This window comes from Chelmon rostratus, chromosome 18, assembly GCF_017976325.1.
Source record: "Chelmon rostratus isolate fCheRos1 chromosome 18, fCheRos1.pri, whole genome shotgun sequence".
Classification (NCBI taxonomy): Eukaryota; Metazoa; Chordata; class Actinopteri; order Chaetodontiformes; family Chaetodontidae; genus Chelmon; species Chelmon rostratus.
The window spans coordinates 19,352,027-19,369,257 of record NC_055675.1 but is presented as its reverse complement, the minus strand read 5'-3'; the positions used below and the strand labels follow the sequence as shown (position 1 = coordinate 19,369,257).

The 17,231-nt window shown below is 43.0% G+C and overlaps 2 protein-coding genes across 3 annotated transcripts in view; both read right to left on the bottom strand.

Moving 5' to 3' along the window:
* Position 1: 1 nt before the first annotated feature.
* On the bottom strand, positions 2 to 7,389 carry lrp11 (low density lipoprotein receptor-related protein 11). 2 transcript variants are annotated; one of them, XM_041959004.1, is made up of 10 exons: positions 6,598 to 7,389; positions 5,087 to 5,244; positions 3,623 to 3,764; positions 3,407 to 3,532; positions 3,097 to 3,300; positions 1,259 to 1,426; positions 1,101 to 1,157; positions 921 to 1,013; positions 639 to 818; positions 2 to 553 (listed from the first exon to the last, which is right to left on the bottom strand). In XM_041959004.1, the coding sequence occupies exons 1-9, from the start codon at positions 7,163 to 7,165 to the stop codon at positions 664 to 666; spliced, it is 1,671 nt and encodes a 556-aa protein (XP_041814938.1). In that variant the 5' UTR covers positions 7,166 to 7,389; the 3' UTR covers positions 2 to 553; positions 639 to 663. The 2 variants fall into 2 exon arrangements, with proteins under 2 accessions (XP_041814938.1, XP_041814937.1); XM_041959003.1 differs by having other exon boundaries at positions 2 to 818.
* A 1,719-nt stretch (positions 7,390 to 9,108) lies between these two features.
* Positions 9,109 to 17,231, bottom strand: part of map3k5 (mitogen-activated protein kinase kinase kinase 5) — a 66,725-nt gene continuing 58,602 nt past the window's right edge. Inside the window, exons 21-30 of the mRNA XM_041958308.1 lie at positions 16,581 to 16,598; positions 15,896 to 16,073; positions 14,785 to 14,953; positions 14,462 to 14,647; positions 13,585 to 13,690; positions 12,340 to 12,583; positions 12,048 to 12,160; positions 10,885 to 11,003; positions 10,726 to 10,802; positions 9,109 to 9,311 (exon numbers count right to left, since the gene is read on the bottom strand). Coding sequence (XP_041814242.1) covers positions 9,251 to 9,311; positions 10,726 to 10,802; positions 10,885 to 11,003; positions 12,048 to 12,160; positions 12,340 to 12,583; positions 13,585 to 13,690; positions 14,462 to 14,647; positions 14,785 to 14,953; positions 15,896 to 16,073; positions 16,581 to 16,598 — 1,271 coding nt within the window. The 3' untranslated portion in view covers positions 9,109 to 9,250. The remainder of the gene's footprint in view (positions 9,312 to 10,725; positions 10,803 to 10,884; positions 11,004 to 12,047; positions 12,161 to 12,339; positions 12,584 to 13,584; positions 13,691 to 14,461; positions 14,648 to 14,784; positions 14,954 to 15,895; positions 16,074 to 16,580; positions 16,599 to 17,231) is intronic.

Sequence of the window (17,231 nt, the reverse complement as noted above, 5' to 3'; positions counted from 1 at the left end):
GCACAGAGTCCACACAAGTTTGCTCAGTAAAGAAAAATATGCAACAAACCTTAGACAGGAATCAGATCTGAACTATACAATTTGCTATGGCTTAATATGACTCTGAACGTGAGGAATGTGTTATTTGTACTCAGGTGAGTTGATGTAGTTGAAGTGTGCAGCACAAATATGGCACATTAGTGTCACCCAGTGACAGAAATACAGCATATTTTTGTGCAGCACTAGTCAGGTAAAAATGTTTGATATCAAAGTAACCAGTGTTTTAAGAATTAAAGGAAGGGGATAAAAAAAATGCATCCCAGAGGTCACAGGGAGAATACAGACAGCTGTATATCAGTATCGAACTAGGAGTGTTGACTCTCACAATCAGATTTTCTCAGGACAACATAAATATGAGTTCACAAGCATCTGAGTATGTGTCACGCAAGGCAGCATCTATGAGCAGCAGATTTACCAGTCAGAGGGGTTCAGTGTGGGCAATCCGAAACGTTCACGACAGCAGAGAGTTTGGACGTTTCCAACCCGAAAGTGAGGACAAACTGGAGACACCGGGCTGCAAGAAATACAGAGTGAAAATTCAAAAGGTCCTGGTTCAGGCTCTGGTGAGCACGCCCACGTTCTCACATCTCGGCACTCACGTATTCGCTGCCCCCGGCTGATTGGCTACAGGTACATGCCGTTGATGAGGTAATCCGACTCCTCTGTGGTGAGGGGTCGGGCTTTCTTCAGCTTGTGACGGACAAGTCTGAGACGACAGCCGATCATGAGCAGCAGCAGAGCGGTGATGATGAGGCCGAGAGCCAGAGGAAGGATTGCACCTGCAGGAGGACGCAGACACATGATGCGTAAAAAGGAACAAGAAGTAGACATACGAGCTAAGACACAATGACAGAAACCAAAACGCTCATGTTGGGTCTCACCTGACTCTGGCACTGGATGTCCTCCCATTACTGGAAATGGTTTGGAGATGGGGACATCACTCTGTGATTGGCTCTGGGAGACTTTAGGGGCAGCTTCAACAAAATTACGAACACAATTTAGATTTGGAAACACTCAGCAGTTAACGCTACTGGTATGTCAGTGAAGTTTACTGGCTTTACCTATCTCAGTCTGTTTGGTGGTTGGAGGAGCCACAGTTGCTGGTTTGAAAACCGGACCTAGAAAATTTTTTCACAAATAGGAAAATTAAAAGTTGTTTTATGTTGTCATGGTTACAAAATCATCTTCAAAAAGTAAAGGTTGAGAAGCAGATTCTCACTTTTTTGTATACATTCACTGACGCAGTCAGATTCCTGGAGGAAGTTGTTATGGTTGCCCTGGCAACCGCCATACAGGAAGTGTTTGCATTCTCCTGCATTTTGGTCGTAGTACCAGCGTGGGAAGGTGCCTTTACAGGGTCCGACCACTGGAGCTGCAGCACACGGGTCTGCAGAGAAACAGTCAGAGGAACAATCAGCTTCTTGTTCACTTTTGATAATTTGCTACGACACATATTGAGATTGTCTTACGTGGAGTGCAGAGCTGAAATGATTAGTTGAATGAGAGAAAATTGGCCTGCAAAGATTCTGATGAACAGTTCCTAAATGTCAAGCAGGCACATAACCATATGTGAGGAATAACTAACCAGATTTGTGTTTTTGAGGACAAACATCGAGGACGTCTGTTGAGCTCTGGAAAAATGTGACGGCCGTTCTTCCATTTTTCAGATAAAAGGTGTGCTTAATAATAGAGCTGCAATGATTAGTTGATTAATGGATTAGTCGATAAAAAGAAAATTAATTGCTAACTGTTTTGAAGACTGATGAATCGTTTCAGTCATTTTTCAAGCCAAAATGTCAAACGATTACTGGTTCCAGACTCTTAGATGGACATACACCCATCTTTGGGTTTTGGACTATTGTTTGAACAAAAGACTGAAGATGTCACTTTGCGATGAGCTTTATTCACATTTGACTAATCACTTAATCATGAAAGTAAGAGGCAGATCCATAACGAGCATAATGATTAGATAGAAGAACCCAAAGAGAATTCTAACCTCTGCAGTTCTCCTCAGTACTACGGAACATTCTAGCTTCTTTCAGCTCACAGCCTTTCTGTTTTAGTCACTCTCACTGCTCTCGGCTTTGTATCCAGGCAGCTCTTTGTGCCAGTAAACCCGCTGTGCTGCACCCAGACATTTAGTACCTACACAGACAGACATTTCTTCCTCAGGTGTTGGTGGGGTTCAGAACAAAGGTAACAGAGAGTGAATGTTGAACACGCCTCATCATGAATGCTAATGTCACCATATCAACTTTATAAGGTGATAATACGTCCGTGTTGTGTTTACAGCTTGTTGCCTCTAAGTGGCCAAAAAAAAATCAATCAGTGTAGATTGAAGGGGATGAACTTTATTGATCCCACAGTAGGAAAGGGAAGTTGCAGCCTGAGGAGAGTCAGTGTGTTCCCATCAACAACAACTCTCTCAACCAACAGAGAGCAAAGTATTTCTGATGCCATTCCATGTGTCTTCTCCTCTTGCTCCTGAACAATGAGGTAACATCTCAGTCAGCCAAGCATTTCGACTTGAGACTGAGCATTCATGACATGAAGAAAAGACTCCTGAGACTGCGCCTCGCCCACGTCGTACCTGCGGTGAGAGACCAATGGGAGAAGAGGCCCTTCTGGTCAGTCTCAGCTTGATTCAGGGATCAGATGGCGGAGGGGACAGAGGCGCTTTGTTCCAGCAGGCAACGAGCTGCTTTCCCAGGGAATGCAGAGTGGCCCGGTGGCCCTGCCAGCATTTTGAGCTCAGTGCTATGACTCAATGGCTGCCTACAGGGGCTCCATCTGCTTCTATGTCCAGATACACACTGAAAACCCTCTCTGTCTCTTCATAAATGGATACTGCACTAATGACACAGTGATGGAGGACCGTCCTGTTAGGCTAACATTTTAATAGGTACTGCTGAAGAAATAGAAAAACCTGTAGATTCCCATCCAATCACATGTTTGGAAGCACTGGTCTAATTTTGTATCAGCACACTGCAGAGCAACATTTTCTGGTGTCTTGTTTCTCGTCTGTCCAAACAGAGTGTGAATAAAGCACGATCTTACCTTGACTGACTGGAGCCTCCTGTTGGCTGGGACCTTGTGGAGCAGTGGCTTTGTTCCTGTCCTGAGGTGGGACGATGCTCTCTACGGTCTTTCTGGGTCCAGTCTGGAGCACGGAGGCGTCCCCAGCCTCCTCTGTCTGGTCCGCAGGCCGATGAGGCCTCGACAGATCAGCAGGGTGGGTCACTGACTTCCTGCTGTTGTCGACTAAAGACGCCACAGAAAAAAGAGGGAAAGGTGGAGAGGTTTTTCTTCCTTCTGGCATTCTTTTACCTGAGGCGATGAAAGAGCGAGGGAAACAACAGGCTCTTACAGTTTGGGCAGTAGTCCTCATCAGAGCGGTCTGGACAGTGTTGCTTCCCATCGCAGCCGTAGGTGATGTCAATACAGCAGCCGTCATCACACTTGAACTGGTAGTTTGAACAGTGACCTGTACACACTGTAACCACAAAACGCAGCTTTTAATCAATTGAAAACAGCAAGGCCAGCACAGCATATGTATTAATGTGGGTTTAAGTGAAACCATTACACTCTGCTTGGTGTTTCGGTGCCAGCACAGTGACGGAGACGTTGTCAGAGCTCTTCTGGCCGGCTGTGTCGGTGACCGTCATCTGGAAGGTGTAGACGCCCTCCTGGAGACCACTTATCTTCAGCAGCCCTGGATGAGTCGCCTTCAACACAGACAAATACAAAAAACAAAAAAAAAAAACAAGCAACAGAAGTTAGTGGTGGGCTACAAAATCTGCTTCTGTCAAATCACCCAAATAAAAAAAAGAAAAGCTATTTGCCCTATTGGAGCCCCTTCTGGCATGCAGTCATGGAGACACTGTTTTGTTTTTTTTTGCTCTTTGTGCAGAAACACATTAGATTTACTGGGTGCCCCTGTGGCCGAGGGGGTTCAATACACAAAAAATACATATAAAAAATAAAAATTGTACATTTGAAATACAGATTAAATCCTCTTTCATCGCTTTTCTGTACATCATAATATGTATTTTATGGAAAATCAATTGAGAAATTGTTAATGGATAAAATAATGAGCAAAGAACATCTTTTTTTGACTGATCCAGCAAAGTACATTTCTGAAAAATCAAAGCACTTAATCACATTGATGCAAAACTGGTGCAGACTGCACAATATAGTAAAAACAAAGACGAAGACAGACATTATAATTGCGATTTGATTCATGATTAGAGGGAATGATCTTTTTTTTGCATCACAGTTTTCATTTTCACTGAAAGAAATATTAAAGTCAAGTGTTTGCATCAAACAAACATGTTTTCTTACATCAGGTGAATTTGTGGGCCAGGACATCTCTGCAGCACTACAGAACTTCATTATAACACTCAACATGACACATTTTACCTAAATCAAAAAAACTGCAGCTTCTATGATTTGGATATTTCACTTGAGCAAACTGTGATTTCGCTGATATTTCTCTTATTTGTTCAGACCTACTCGTGGTGCTAAAGGGATGATTAAAATCGTCCACAGGGGACAAACTGATATCATCTGAAAACAAACAACCAAAAAACAACGTCCTTATTACTTTTGGTGGAAACTGACCACAGATTAAAGTGTGAGTATTTCTATAAAACGGGGACGTTTTGTACGAGAAGCTCCACATGTTGCCTCTGAGGCTGTGAACAGTGGGCGGGCTCCAGCATTGCAGCTGTCCTTGGGGCAGGTTTGAATGTAATAAACTCTTATCTGTGTTGGTACAAGGAGGTATTATGGAGCTCTGTTGACTGAACTAATACAGACGAGCAATCTGACACTGGTGTCTGTGAGGGCCATTAGTAACTACCACGATGTAAATTCAAAGGAGACAACAATAGAGCCATTCCTGTATATTTTCTTCACTCGCTCCGTTTCCTCCAGTGTTTGTTTTCAGGCTTTCACCCTCAAATTAAAACTGCAAACAGTCATTTTACTGCAAGGCGGCTCGGCTGAGAGCGTCCCCCCGAACAGACTGCACGGAGTAAACACTGACCTTCATGCTGATGGCTATGTCCCCCCTAACCAGAGTCCACTCATAGTGGCTGATCCCATGGTCGTCCACGCTGTCCCGTCCATCCAGGACCGCCCAGTCTGTGGGCAGCTGGATCACCACATCCTGTCCGGCATCGCTGCGAGGAGGCTCGTCCACGTCTGCAGAATCAAAAAGACTCGCTTTTAACACATTGATTCTTGTTTTATTCTACTGTCGGTTATAACATTAAATATATTCTTATGACTGTGTTGCAGTGAGATAGTGACAAATAGAGATATCTTCTGTTTCGTAGGGATGTGGCATTTGAATATGAGATTGCATTTATTTTTCTTTCATCATCAATTAATGCTTCTGATTATTTTTTTCCATTAAGGTCTAAAATCAAAGGTGTTCGGTTTTAGAATGATACAAAACTAGAAAAGCACCAAATCTGCACTTTGGAGAAGCTAAAACAAGAGAATATTTGGTATTTTTACTTGAGACTGTGTTCAAATTATTACTCAACTATCAAAACAGATTTACATTTTCTGTTGAATCTAGTTAGTTGAGCTCTGTATTTAATATTTCAGCATTTCTTTAGCTGCACTACAATGTCCGCTGTTCTTGCTTTGATGGAATCACTTGTAAATAAGCAGAGAATACGACTATTGTTGTGAAAACATCTGCTGCTGCTCTCAGTGTCACTTTGCACGGCTGGAACGTAAAAGGCAAATCATTAACCCACCCGGCCTGCTTCATCCAGATAAGCAGCAGCTGCTCGTGGTGAAACAAGCTGGGGAAGCTTTTATAAAACTTTGTTTAACATCCATCTAACTTGGGGATCTTTTTCAAAAACGTAAACTGAGACTGCAGTCAGGGGGCTGAAAACTGCTTCCTGTGGTTAAAAGGAACTGATCCTCCACTCTGGCTCTGGACTACAGAGGATCACGATAAAGACTCTTCAGCCAACTGAAGTTTTATCTGCCAACCTTTGCTCAAACCTTCAGGAAAAAGAAGCAGAACTCACATTTAGGGTCTTAGACCATACCCTCCTCATTCCTGCTCTATAAATACCTACGAGTAACACCGCTTTTGGTTTCCTGCATTAGAAGAAAAACATGCTAATGAATAATTAAATAACCAACATGAGTCATTACATGTATTATCTTTGTATTTCCCGGTTGTGCTTCTTTATCTCCACTTATTTTCCTACGATCTACATAATCTGCATGATAATTAAGTGAAAAAAATAGCAAAACCTCTGCATTGTGTTGAACATTATCCTTCTTCAGTTGCGTTTTAATTCGATCAGCAGTGTTTTAGTTGAGAACTTTTATTTTTATTGATTGATTTAAGCTTCAGATCATGAACCCCTGGGTAACACCTGGGTAAGCACTAATGCAAAAGCACTGTTTAATTAAGCTTTAACTAGAGAACAGCTGACTGTTCAGAGGCTGTCCATGTGTTTAAGGATCAATCACGTGTTTTATATTGAGGTTGATGTGAAGCCTGTGATCAGTGTGATCTCCCACCTTGTGTATCGTCCTCATCGGGATGTGCCTCCCCGGGCCTCCTGGCTAAGGCGCTGGCCTGAGCAGGGAGGTGTCCCTGCGTCGTGTTGGCGCTCCGGCTGTATGTGGTGAAGCCTTGGTGCGGTGCGAAGGAGCAGACATTTTGACTCCTGTAGGTGCAGTTGAACAGGTAGCAGCTGAGACTCTCCCCGGGCTGCCGCGGGTCCTCCTGGACCACCGCCACGGTGCAGTGAGGCTGGGAGCAGCAGGCGTGCACGCAGTCCTTCCAGGTGTACACCCTGTCCGGGGCCAGCAGGAAGGTGGCCCCGTGCTCGATGGAGGCCTTGGTGCGGATGATGCGCTCCCCCATGGCGCTGAAGTCGCCCACACAGGAGTCAATCACATCGGCTACCTTGTACGCCTGGTCCTGCTGGAGCTGTTTGCGGAACTCCTCCAACAGCTCCTCCACGCCCGAGATTTTGGATTTCAAGTCCGATATCGGCGAGGACCGAGCGTCGACACGTTGGACGGCGGCCAGCAGCGCAACACAAGCCAGCAGCAGCAGCCGGAGATGCTGAGGAAGAGCCATGTTGTTCACGCAGTTCGACGGCGACTCCCTCTACCTCCGGCTGGTCTCCTCCGCATGAGGGTCCGCACTCAAAGACGGCCTTCCCCGCATGGAGTTTATCCACTAATGCTAAAAAACCGCGCTGTTTCACATAATATTCGTCCAAATCACGAGCGAGGGAGGTGACCGTTTGTCCTCTGACGATGCTAAAAAATCTGCCGTTGTCATGGTGAGGGGGGGAGACGGTCGCGCGACCAAACCGTTGGGCTGCTGGGCAGAGGCCAGTGACGTCACAGTGATGGATAAATATGGCGGGTGGGAAGCTAGCTCACCTGGAGCCGCATCTCTCTCTCTGTCTCTCAAACCAACCCGGTCTACAGGCGTGCCACACACTGGACGTGTTGATCGATGGCAGCATTTTTTAATCAGTCCGGCTTTTAAATAGTTTGTGTTCACTTTGTTGTTGTTGTAGCTCTAAGCTAATTGTTTTCTTTTATTGTCCTGTAAAGTCGGTTCACTGTTAAACTCAGGCTATGTGCTAGCCAAGCGTTGCAGGTCTAAAACAATATTTCTTAAGAAATGAGCAATTTTCACAAAAACAGACGTACAAATACGCTGAAATTGTTCACTAGATATTTCCTATATCATTTATTTTGATCCTGTGGCTACTTTTGGACGTAACCTTGTCATATCATGACACCTTTTCAGGTATCATGTTCAGACCTGATACTGTATTTAAGCTGAGCCAATTTTCCATCGAGCCTGTGGGAGGACACCAGCTGTGACTGACTGCAAACCTTTCTAGTGTTGACAATAAGTTCTGCATTTACTAAAAATAATGTCACTGTTTCACTCTAGAAAAAACTAATAATTTGTGCATTGAAAATGGAAATCTAACTTGAGAACATGTCCTAAGAACCTTTTTTGTTAATTAAAAAATCAGCTCATTCAGTCACATTCGTAACACATTTCTTTCACAGTTTCAAGATGAAAAGTTTTATTTTAACAATATGACACAAAAATCTTGAATAATCTTAGATATGAAACAGAACGGACACACTGCTCATGATTATTTTCCCCAGTTTTGACATCATGTTTTAAAAATAAAAAAAAGGTCAAGGCTCTTCCATATGAAATTTGCTTGCATGTCAGATTTTTCATTGCAACATTAACAAACATCTGATTGAATGATCATATCTACACAAGCAAGATAAGCACAGTTTTGTCAGTGTACAACAATAAAAACAGAGCAAATGATTTGATGTAATATTAATTACTAAATGAATATCATTTCATGTGATTTATGACAATAGAAAACACAATACTATACAATTCATTTTTCAGATGTGTTCATCATAGACTCGGTCCAATCCACATGGAGATTTAGCTATGTTACCAATGCATTTTTTACGTACATAAATGTCATTCACATATAATTTTATAACACAATATTTACACGCTTCTGAAAAATAAAAATGTAGATTCGTATTATAAAAGGAAATGTGAAAAAAGCATCAACAATTTAAATAAGTCTCAGTATGGATAAAAAATAAAAATAAAAACAGGGCATGCACTGACATCCTTCAGATTACCATAGCAATTAAATTAAAAATACACTTAAATAAAGTAGTGATAAGATGCCTATGATGAAAACATTAGTACAGATGATTCTGAATGTAGTATTTCGTATCTCAGGCTTGCATTAGAAAAGTCAGTCTCCAGTTTTGTAAACATCTTGTAAAGACAGGAGAAAAATCTTTTGACAACTTTCAAGATTTTAGCAATAAATTCGCCACCTAATTGTCATTTCTAACGCACCTGTAACAAAAAGCTGTGTAATGTCCATCAGGCATAGCAAAACTAGTGGCACTTCTCAGTAATTGTTGCTTTCAAAGTGACCTTTTTGTTTTCAAAATGATCAAAACACTCCCGACATGACCAGCCAGAGAGTTTCTTGTGTGGGTGGAAAGCTGCTCTGCACACATGGCAAACACAGGGTCTTCTCCTAAAAGTCTTGCTCTTATAAATACTGAGGTAAAGCGGAGAATACTGAGTTGTTGGGACGACGGTCCTGACTTCTCTGAGTGGTCGTCGCCACTTAAGGCCTCAGGTTGGCTTCTGCCTGTAGTCTGTGATGGCCTTCCATAGTTTACACAGGATCCCGCCTCTGACAGCACAAAGAGAGAAGACACAATAAACAATAGTAATGTAACAGAAATGACACTGTATGTCCAATAACTCAGATTTCAATATTCTGTGCTGTCTATAATAACATTTTCTAATACATTTCTCCATTGTTTCTCAAAGCACTTCTTATACATGTATGTGTGCAACATCATTATCTGTCAATTAATGTTGCATGAAGCAAAGTTCTCACAAAATACAGAAAAACAAGGTTTATGGAGGGTTTACAAAGTGAAAGTTAAGACTCTTAAAGACCTTTTAATAAGACATAGAATGCAATTTAATGCGATTTACAGTCAAAAGAATGATGGAAAACTACCATATGGAATAGAATTATTCATGTTTCAGTTTTTTTCAGTACTTTTCAGCAGTATATGACTAGAAATGCTAATGACATAATTCATTAAATTAATGTGAAGTGGATCCTGATATTTGGTAGAAACTGGATGGTTGAATTAATATATTAAGTTTTTGCTAGATAGATAGATAGATACTTTATTAATCTCCAAAGAGAAATTTACAATTAATTTAAGTTTTTGCTAAAATTGACACATGAGCTGATGATTAGTGTCCCATTGTTTTTGGAAACAGTGTTGTAGTTTATATGTATTTAATATCAACCACATGCAAAGTCATTTTATAACTAACATGACAGTCTAAAGCAGGCAAGAGAGAAAATGTACGACTTTTTAATATTTGCTTAGTTTTACTTTGTATTCAGTGCTTTTTCAGACTTTTGAGGACCTGTGGATACCCCGAAGAACATATCATAGATTTGTGTTGTGGTCTGCCACCATGTCTTTTTCTAATACTAACACTTGGGGGCGCCAAAGGCAGAACTGTACAAACGCTACAGAAACAGTGAAAGAGTTTGTATAGCTAAAGGTTTTTGAAGTGTTTCACTCTTGCCTGAAAATGATAAAATATGAGCTCATACGCTGACACAAATGGGAGAAATTAATAGTAAATTAAATAATAAATTAGTAGTAGGCAGCTGTTTACGGATGTGATGTGGACAGCTTGATCAATCAACCACAGCTGAAAGCAGTTTCAGAACCCATGAGCACAGTTTCACACCGCTTGCTAAGTTCGACAAAGGAAGTTACACTTTTGTTTATTGACGCCGCCTTATAGCACTTCTGAGAAACAAAGTGAAATTTTAGCTCTTGCTGCCACTGAGAGCCGTTTAAGTGCAAAGCTGCTGTGTGCAAACCTAAAGCAAGAACAGGAAAACACATCAATACAAACTCCATTATGCAACAAAGAGATCTGTGACAGCCTCACTTCTGTGTTTCTGGTATTGGGGAGCTGCAGTGTGAGAGTCAGCATGTGTGTTCATGACTAAATGCTGAATACGGAAGTGAAACCGTTAGCAGACAAAAAAAAAGGTTTACTACCTCAGTCTTAAACTCTTCAGGTCGTCTCTCGTTACATCGTGGAGGATGTCGTTCAGCGTGTACTCTTCATTCAGTATCTATAGAAACAGAACACATGAAATGAGGACTCGCCGCTTTGGTTAGGAAACAAGGCCCGGCTCAGCTACAGCAGGGACTCACTCTGTCTATGGAGTCCTGGTCGGCACCGTAAAGCCTCAGCCAGCTGGTCAGATCTGGGTCTTCATGACTCTCGGAGGGTCTCCTCTGTCCCTCTGGACCATCTGGTGATGTGGGGACATCTGCCAGAGAATACAGTGAAGTTTGACACTCCTTCAAAAACAGTGTGCTGCGGCAGCAAAGTAATCAAAATATAAGCAGTGGTGGAGGAAGTATTCCAAAGTACTAATACCACACTGTACAAACACTGTTATTCTAAAAGACTAACACTGAAAGTTACTGTAGTGAAAGTATGTAGTACAATCAGGAAAATATACTTAAAGTGTTAAATGTAAAGGTTCTCAATGTAGAAAAATGACTCCCGTGACTGTTGCTCTACTATATTCTATTATTAAATTATTCTGACTCATGCATTCATATAAAAAGCAGGATTTTACTGTTTGAACAATTTTGAATCCATCTGCAATTAAAGATCATTTTCATTACGGATTCATCTGCTGGCTATTTTCTCCGTTAATCGATGGATCATTGGTTTGTAAATATTCTGAAAACACTGAGAATTAAAAATTTTCTGCCTCAGACGTGTTGTGTTATATTTTTAAACAGGCAAATTAACATAACTGCAAAAACGTCCTGCAAGTTCTGTAATATAAACTGAATATCAGCTGCTTTCAGATTTTGATTGATCCTGGCTCGGCATGGGGCTCAAAATCCAATAACTGGGCTTAACTTTGCAACACAAGCACGACAAAACGTTGGCATGCGTATGGCACTTTGGAAGGTGCTGGAAAATGTTTGTCCATTTAGAAAGTCAGTATCACCACATCAGCAAGACATGATGCACATTGTGCGTCATGTGGGTGTTTTCATACTGGAATCTCAGATCAGCAAAACAGAATGAACAGTGAACCAATCTGCACCTCTGGCAGATGCTGGGAAAGCTTTGTTCAGGTCATGTTGCTGCTTGCCTGATTGTAGTGAGTCTGATGCAACCTCTGCACTGTTAGCTACCCTATGATTAATTCATTACAGATCAGCTGTGGATGGGAAGTGAGCCACAGCTGGCCGGACAGCGTAAAGGCAGAGTGGGTGGGTGCTAGCAGCAGAGGCGGTGCTGGTGTTGCACGCAGTCAGTGTGGAAAGGTGAATTAGATGAAGGTGGAGACCTGCGGGCTCAGATCGCAGCCTCAGTAGTCTGATCTCCTGCTCTCTCTCCTCCAGCACTTGATGCAGGATGGCCTGATACTCTCTCTCCTTCTCCAGCAGCTGCTCCAGCAGCCTGCAGTCAAACAAGTCGGATGGAAGAAGATTTATTTTTATCTCATCAACAGAAAGCGGTGAATAAGTAATAACATGACTAATTAAACACGAATGTACAAATGGAAGCTTTCTAGCTGCTAAGTGAGGAGATCCCACGCGGCTGTAACGTATCCAGTCACAGTAAATATTCATGGCTACCTGTTGGTCTCCAGCTTCATCCTGCCGAGCTCCATGCTCACAGAGCGCTGTGCATTATGGGACTCGTGTGAGACGGTGGAGCTGAGCGTGCTGACCCCCGAGGTGGCCACGGTGTCGTCGTGAGCGGCGACGGGAGGCGCCCGGCTCTGGTGGGTGGAGTTCCTCTCCGGCTCCGCGTCGTCGTCCACGTCCTCCTGCTCGGCCGGGTCGCTTTCTGACGCCAGGCTGAAGTGAGGCCTCAGCTCTGAACGCAAACAGACGACGTCATGATCAATCAATCAATCAATCGCACTGAGAGGATGCAGTTTGATTATGTAAACATTGAGATCAGTGAGTGTGAATAAATATCCTTTAATAATAGCAGTTGCCGCTTTTCTCTGTTTAATATCATGAATTCATTTTTAAGGGGTTCGGGGCTGCTGGTTGGACAAAACAAGCGATTAAAATATTGGGCTAAAAGATTGAAGGATGCATCTGAAAATGAAGCGACAAAAAAGAATGATTAGTTGCAGCCTTAATTAATGCCATCATGGGTGTCAGCGAACAGGTTTGAGCCATCATTTAAATGCCGTTCTAGAGGTTTTTCATCCTGCATTGTGGAATTTCATTGTTATCAGCTTTTAATAAAAACCCATGCTGACTGCTCTGAACCTCGCACACGATATTACTTCATATAGTCAGAATATGTTCTGTAGTGATATTTTGTACAGCTGATGCAAGCTACAGAAGCACAATACTTGGCTGTGAGTCCTCTGGGGCTTCGTTGGGCTTTTGCTACATTTCAAATAAGCCACATGAAATGAAGCATGAATGCTAACCATGTTAGCTTTGTGGCCCCAAAACATAATTTTGACTCAATCTAACAGCTGATTTTTGGTGCTGAGATGCAGCGTTAGCGTTGGAGTAAAACTCCTTCATCAAGTGATCCTGTGAAATATACAAACTGTCAGACTCAGCTGCACATCAGTTGAGCTTTAGCTCTGCTACTAGTCCTCCTCTTCTTACTTTTGAGCTACAGAAATTGAGCGAGCCTCCTCAACACAGGTAGTAGTTGTGCACATGTTGTCGATTGATTTTGGTGCTTTGTCATCACTGAACATCCACAGTCTGCCAAGTATCTGTCAGTGAACAAAAATCTGTAGCTTCCAGGGCAAACTCCTGTGTTCATCAGGCAGTCGGCGCCGCCCCGAGGGACCAGCGGTAACCTGTTTAGGGGTGATCTGCTCGAGAGCCTGATGATGTTACCTGGCACCAGGATCGTGATGGCCGTCTGCACAGCTTTGCGGATGATGTTGTCCAGAGCGAACATCCAGTGAGGCTTGATGTTGTGGTTTCGCAGCACTTTGTTCACCTGCAGATGTGAAGACGCTCATAGTCAGAAACACTCTTTTACGTTGTTTTCACGCTGAATAGGTTTCATATGATTGGAGTTTTTTTACATGCACACTCCATGTTTGTTGGGTGTAACCAAAACTCCACAAATGAACCTTTAAGGCATTACATTATGTTTGCTGCCATCTTAGTGCAGTTGAATTCATGCTCTACAAACCAAAACATGCAGGACTTTTCTTCCTCTACCATAAACTGTTTGCCCTGATGACCAACAGGAGGCATCAGGGCTTCATGTTCTTGCAGGATTACGCAACACCCCTTACAAATATGAAAACAACCACTTGCTCTTGAGTCATTTCATCTGCATAACTGCATTTGTGAGGGGGAGAGCAGCTCAGCCTTTGTACAGAATGTGCAATTACTCCTGACACATTCCCCTTTAATCGCCTCACTTAAAGGTTACAAGTATTTCACAGTTATCTGTCTGATCTCTGTGCAGGGGGAGCAGCAACATGGCAGCCTGCTGCTGCTGCCGTCTGCGGCTCATGTAAAATGACAACAATTATACTGAAGTGTTCAGAGCCCATGGTCTATGCAGAGGCTAGGAGCACCTCTTCCTACACCTCTACAAATAGAGGATGGATGATAACCAGGCACACATGTTACAGGTGCAGGAGAGGAATGAAGCCTCAAATAAAGAGCTGAAGTGTGTCTGAGAGTCACTGCATTGATTTCCTTCTTCCTATCTGGTTCTGTAATGTTTTTTGGTGTTTTTGTGTTTGACACTCACAGCATCCTGGAAGCCAAACAGCACGACCTGCAGCTGACTGATGGCGCTGCTGTCAAAGTCCAGCTCCAGCTTGAGTTGAGAGAGCGTGCTGGCGATGATTTTCCTGTCCGCCATGCGAACAAAGTCGGCCAGGCTGACCACAAGGGTGGAGATGTGCTGAGGCTTCAGCTTCATTTCCTCGGAGCCCTGGAGGCGAGAGGGCGAAGGTACGATGGGGTAGAGCAATGACAGCGAAGGTTGAGGTGCACATGAGGTATGAGGTTGTTTTTTTTTTTAAGCATCTTTCTTGATTTATCTGACTGGTGGTGTCTTCCAGAACCAACCTGTGTGAGGGCCTCCATCAGGTTGGCCACCACCTTGTCCCGGTCCTCGGTCAGGATGTGGTGCAGGGTGGCTCGTCTCTCGCTGTCCTTCCTAAGCATGAAGAAGCCTGAATCCTTCTCATCGGGCGATGGAGGTGCGCTGTGGTCCTCAAAGTTCTCCACTGGAATGCTGAGTAGAAAAGAAATTTAGGATTAAGGTCAGAACGGCGTTATTTTCATCTTCTAATTCCAATGCAGCTCCCACAACAAAGCTTGTACACAAACATGGGTGTAAAGCTCAGAATATATGTAAAAGTCAATGTAAACTTAAATTTTTTGCTTTGATGTCACCGATTTGGCTGCAGCAAACATGACGTTCCACCCTACTTTATTATTTGTTTCTACGATAGTTTTCAGATTTAGATCAGCCTTTGTCCCCTGAGGAGAAATTCATCTGAGGTGTTCGAGAGACACAGTCGATGTGGCAGCACACACGTGCAGTCAAGCTACAGTTATGCAAAATGGTGCATATATATAAAAATTGTCCCATCCAGTGTTGTTCTTTTGACAGCTGATACCAACGTCTACAACAGACTCTTTATCATTTCCATACCAAAATATTCCCCAAACTTAGATTCATCCAGTGCATCCTGCAAAACTTCACTCCTGTCAGACTGCAGAACATTTGGAGGTCAGGACCCCCACAAAGGATCGAAAGATTAAAAAGTTCTGCTTATTTTTTCAGACTTTCCTCAATGTTTTTTCTTGTAAATCAGCAGCTAATTCAACTTCTTCAGGACTATTCATAGAAAACCGTGGAAAAATTACTTTGGATGAACTGGTTATCAATGAGCGACATAAACAAATGAAGATAGATGAGGGGCTATAAGTAGATATTGTTTTGTTTTAAGGGGTCACAAGCTCACCAATGATTTACATCCCCGTGTGGCACTAAAACAGTGTTTGCATTAGAATAAACTCAGCTGCAGATTTTTATAGACAGCTTCGTATTTATCAGCACTACCATCATAAGCTAACATTATGCAAATCTGAAGTGAATCAAAATGACAGATTATTAATAAAAGGCCTCCATGACCCCATTGAGGACATGCCTGGCCCCACTTATCTTTACCTGAGGAAGAGGGACCTGGGCCCCTTGACATCCCTCTCGCTGTAGCACTTGACGCTGGGCTTGAAGATGAAGGGGTTGGTGTTGAGGTCGTTGTCAGGGGAGACGGAGCCATACTCGCTGCTGCTGCTGGTGTCCTCCACCACCACCGGCACCGGCAGGGAGATGCTGCGAAGGTACTCTGAAGGACACAACGGACGGGGGAAATGAAAACCTCTGCTCGTGCATGTTGCGTCATTCGTGCAGCACAGAGGGAGAACGTTTTCTGCACCAGAGGGTAAAATCCGTAAACACGCAGATGGAAAAACTGGCTTCCTTTTCAGAGAAGGCACACAAAGGAAAATGAGATAATATCTACCATCATGTTTAGGGAGAGGAGCTCTGTCTGATGTATCTGGCAGCAAATTACAGCCATTGTGTAGAAATTACGAAACAGCGATTATAAAGACATTGAAGCATTTGGAAAGAAGTCATGTTGTACGATGTCTATTTTGAGTTCCTGGAAAGGGCAGAGTCGTGCGAGGCAGGTAGCCACTGGCAGAAAAAGAAAATGAAAACTGTAGCCTAGATACTGTTCAGCAGAGCAGGCAGATGTTTCAGGGAACTGACACACAGATATGAAGTAGCTCCTGCAGTGGTAAATATGTCTGAAAGAAGAAGAGTAAGTGTATAGAGTAAAACGCCTCACCTGACCCCGGTGACAGAGCTGTGGGGGGAAAAAACAGAAAGTATGTGTCAGCAGTTAATCAGAACAAAACAGAGGCTGATTTCTCTGTAAGTCTGGCAGAACAACATTTCCAAGTATGTGGAGAGCCACAAGCTTTTTTTTTTTTTTCTTTATTGATTTTTCATTGTGCGAACGTCAGCGTTATTATGCAACACATTACACAGCAAGTTTTTACTTTAACAAACACCCCACTCTCACCCACACACACGCATATTCTCTCTCTTAACATCTCCATTGTATTAAGCACCAAATCAATAAAAAGCATGTGACAACGAAAATGGGCTCTATCACTGATGATCTCTTATTATCTCTTCACTGACATACATCCATATTCTTGATCCAAGCACCGATTGTAAGTGAAGCCTGTTTCTAATCTTTTGTCCCGGCGCCAGGGCACGTGCTACCTTGGCGCTGCAGAGTGGAAACCCAATGAGAACTGAGATTATCGTGGAATCCAGACGAGGAAGATTAAAGGTGTGTTCAGGTTCAGGGTGAATGCCTTCACACTGAGCAGGTATGGCAGGTGACACTTATCAGCAGACACTGTTTGGGTACTACACATCTGAGGACACGTGGAACACACGCCAAACTATATATTTAGACTCCGAATGA

What these genes read in the sequence shown, in the direction of transcription:
- lrp11 (XM_041959003.1), bottom strand. Translation starts at nt 7,165, where the DNA reads ATGGCTCTTCCTCAGCATCTCCGGCTGCTGCTGCTGGCTTGTGTTGCG. An exon ending in ACCGAAACACCAAGCAGAGT is followed by an intron (nt 3,533 to 3,622) that starts GTAATGGTTTCA and finishes TTGTGGTTACAG; the next exon opens with TGTGTACAGGTCACTGTTCA. An exon ending in ACATCCAGTGCCAGAGTCAG is followed by an intron (nt 819 to 920) that starts GTGAGACCCAAC and finishes GTCCTCCTGCAG; the next exon opens with GTGCAATCCTTCCTCTGGCT.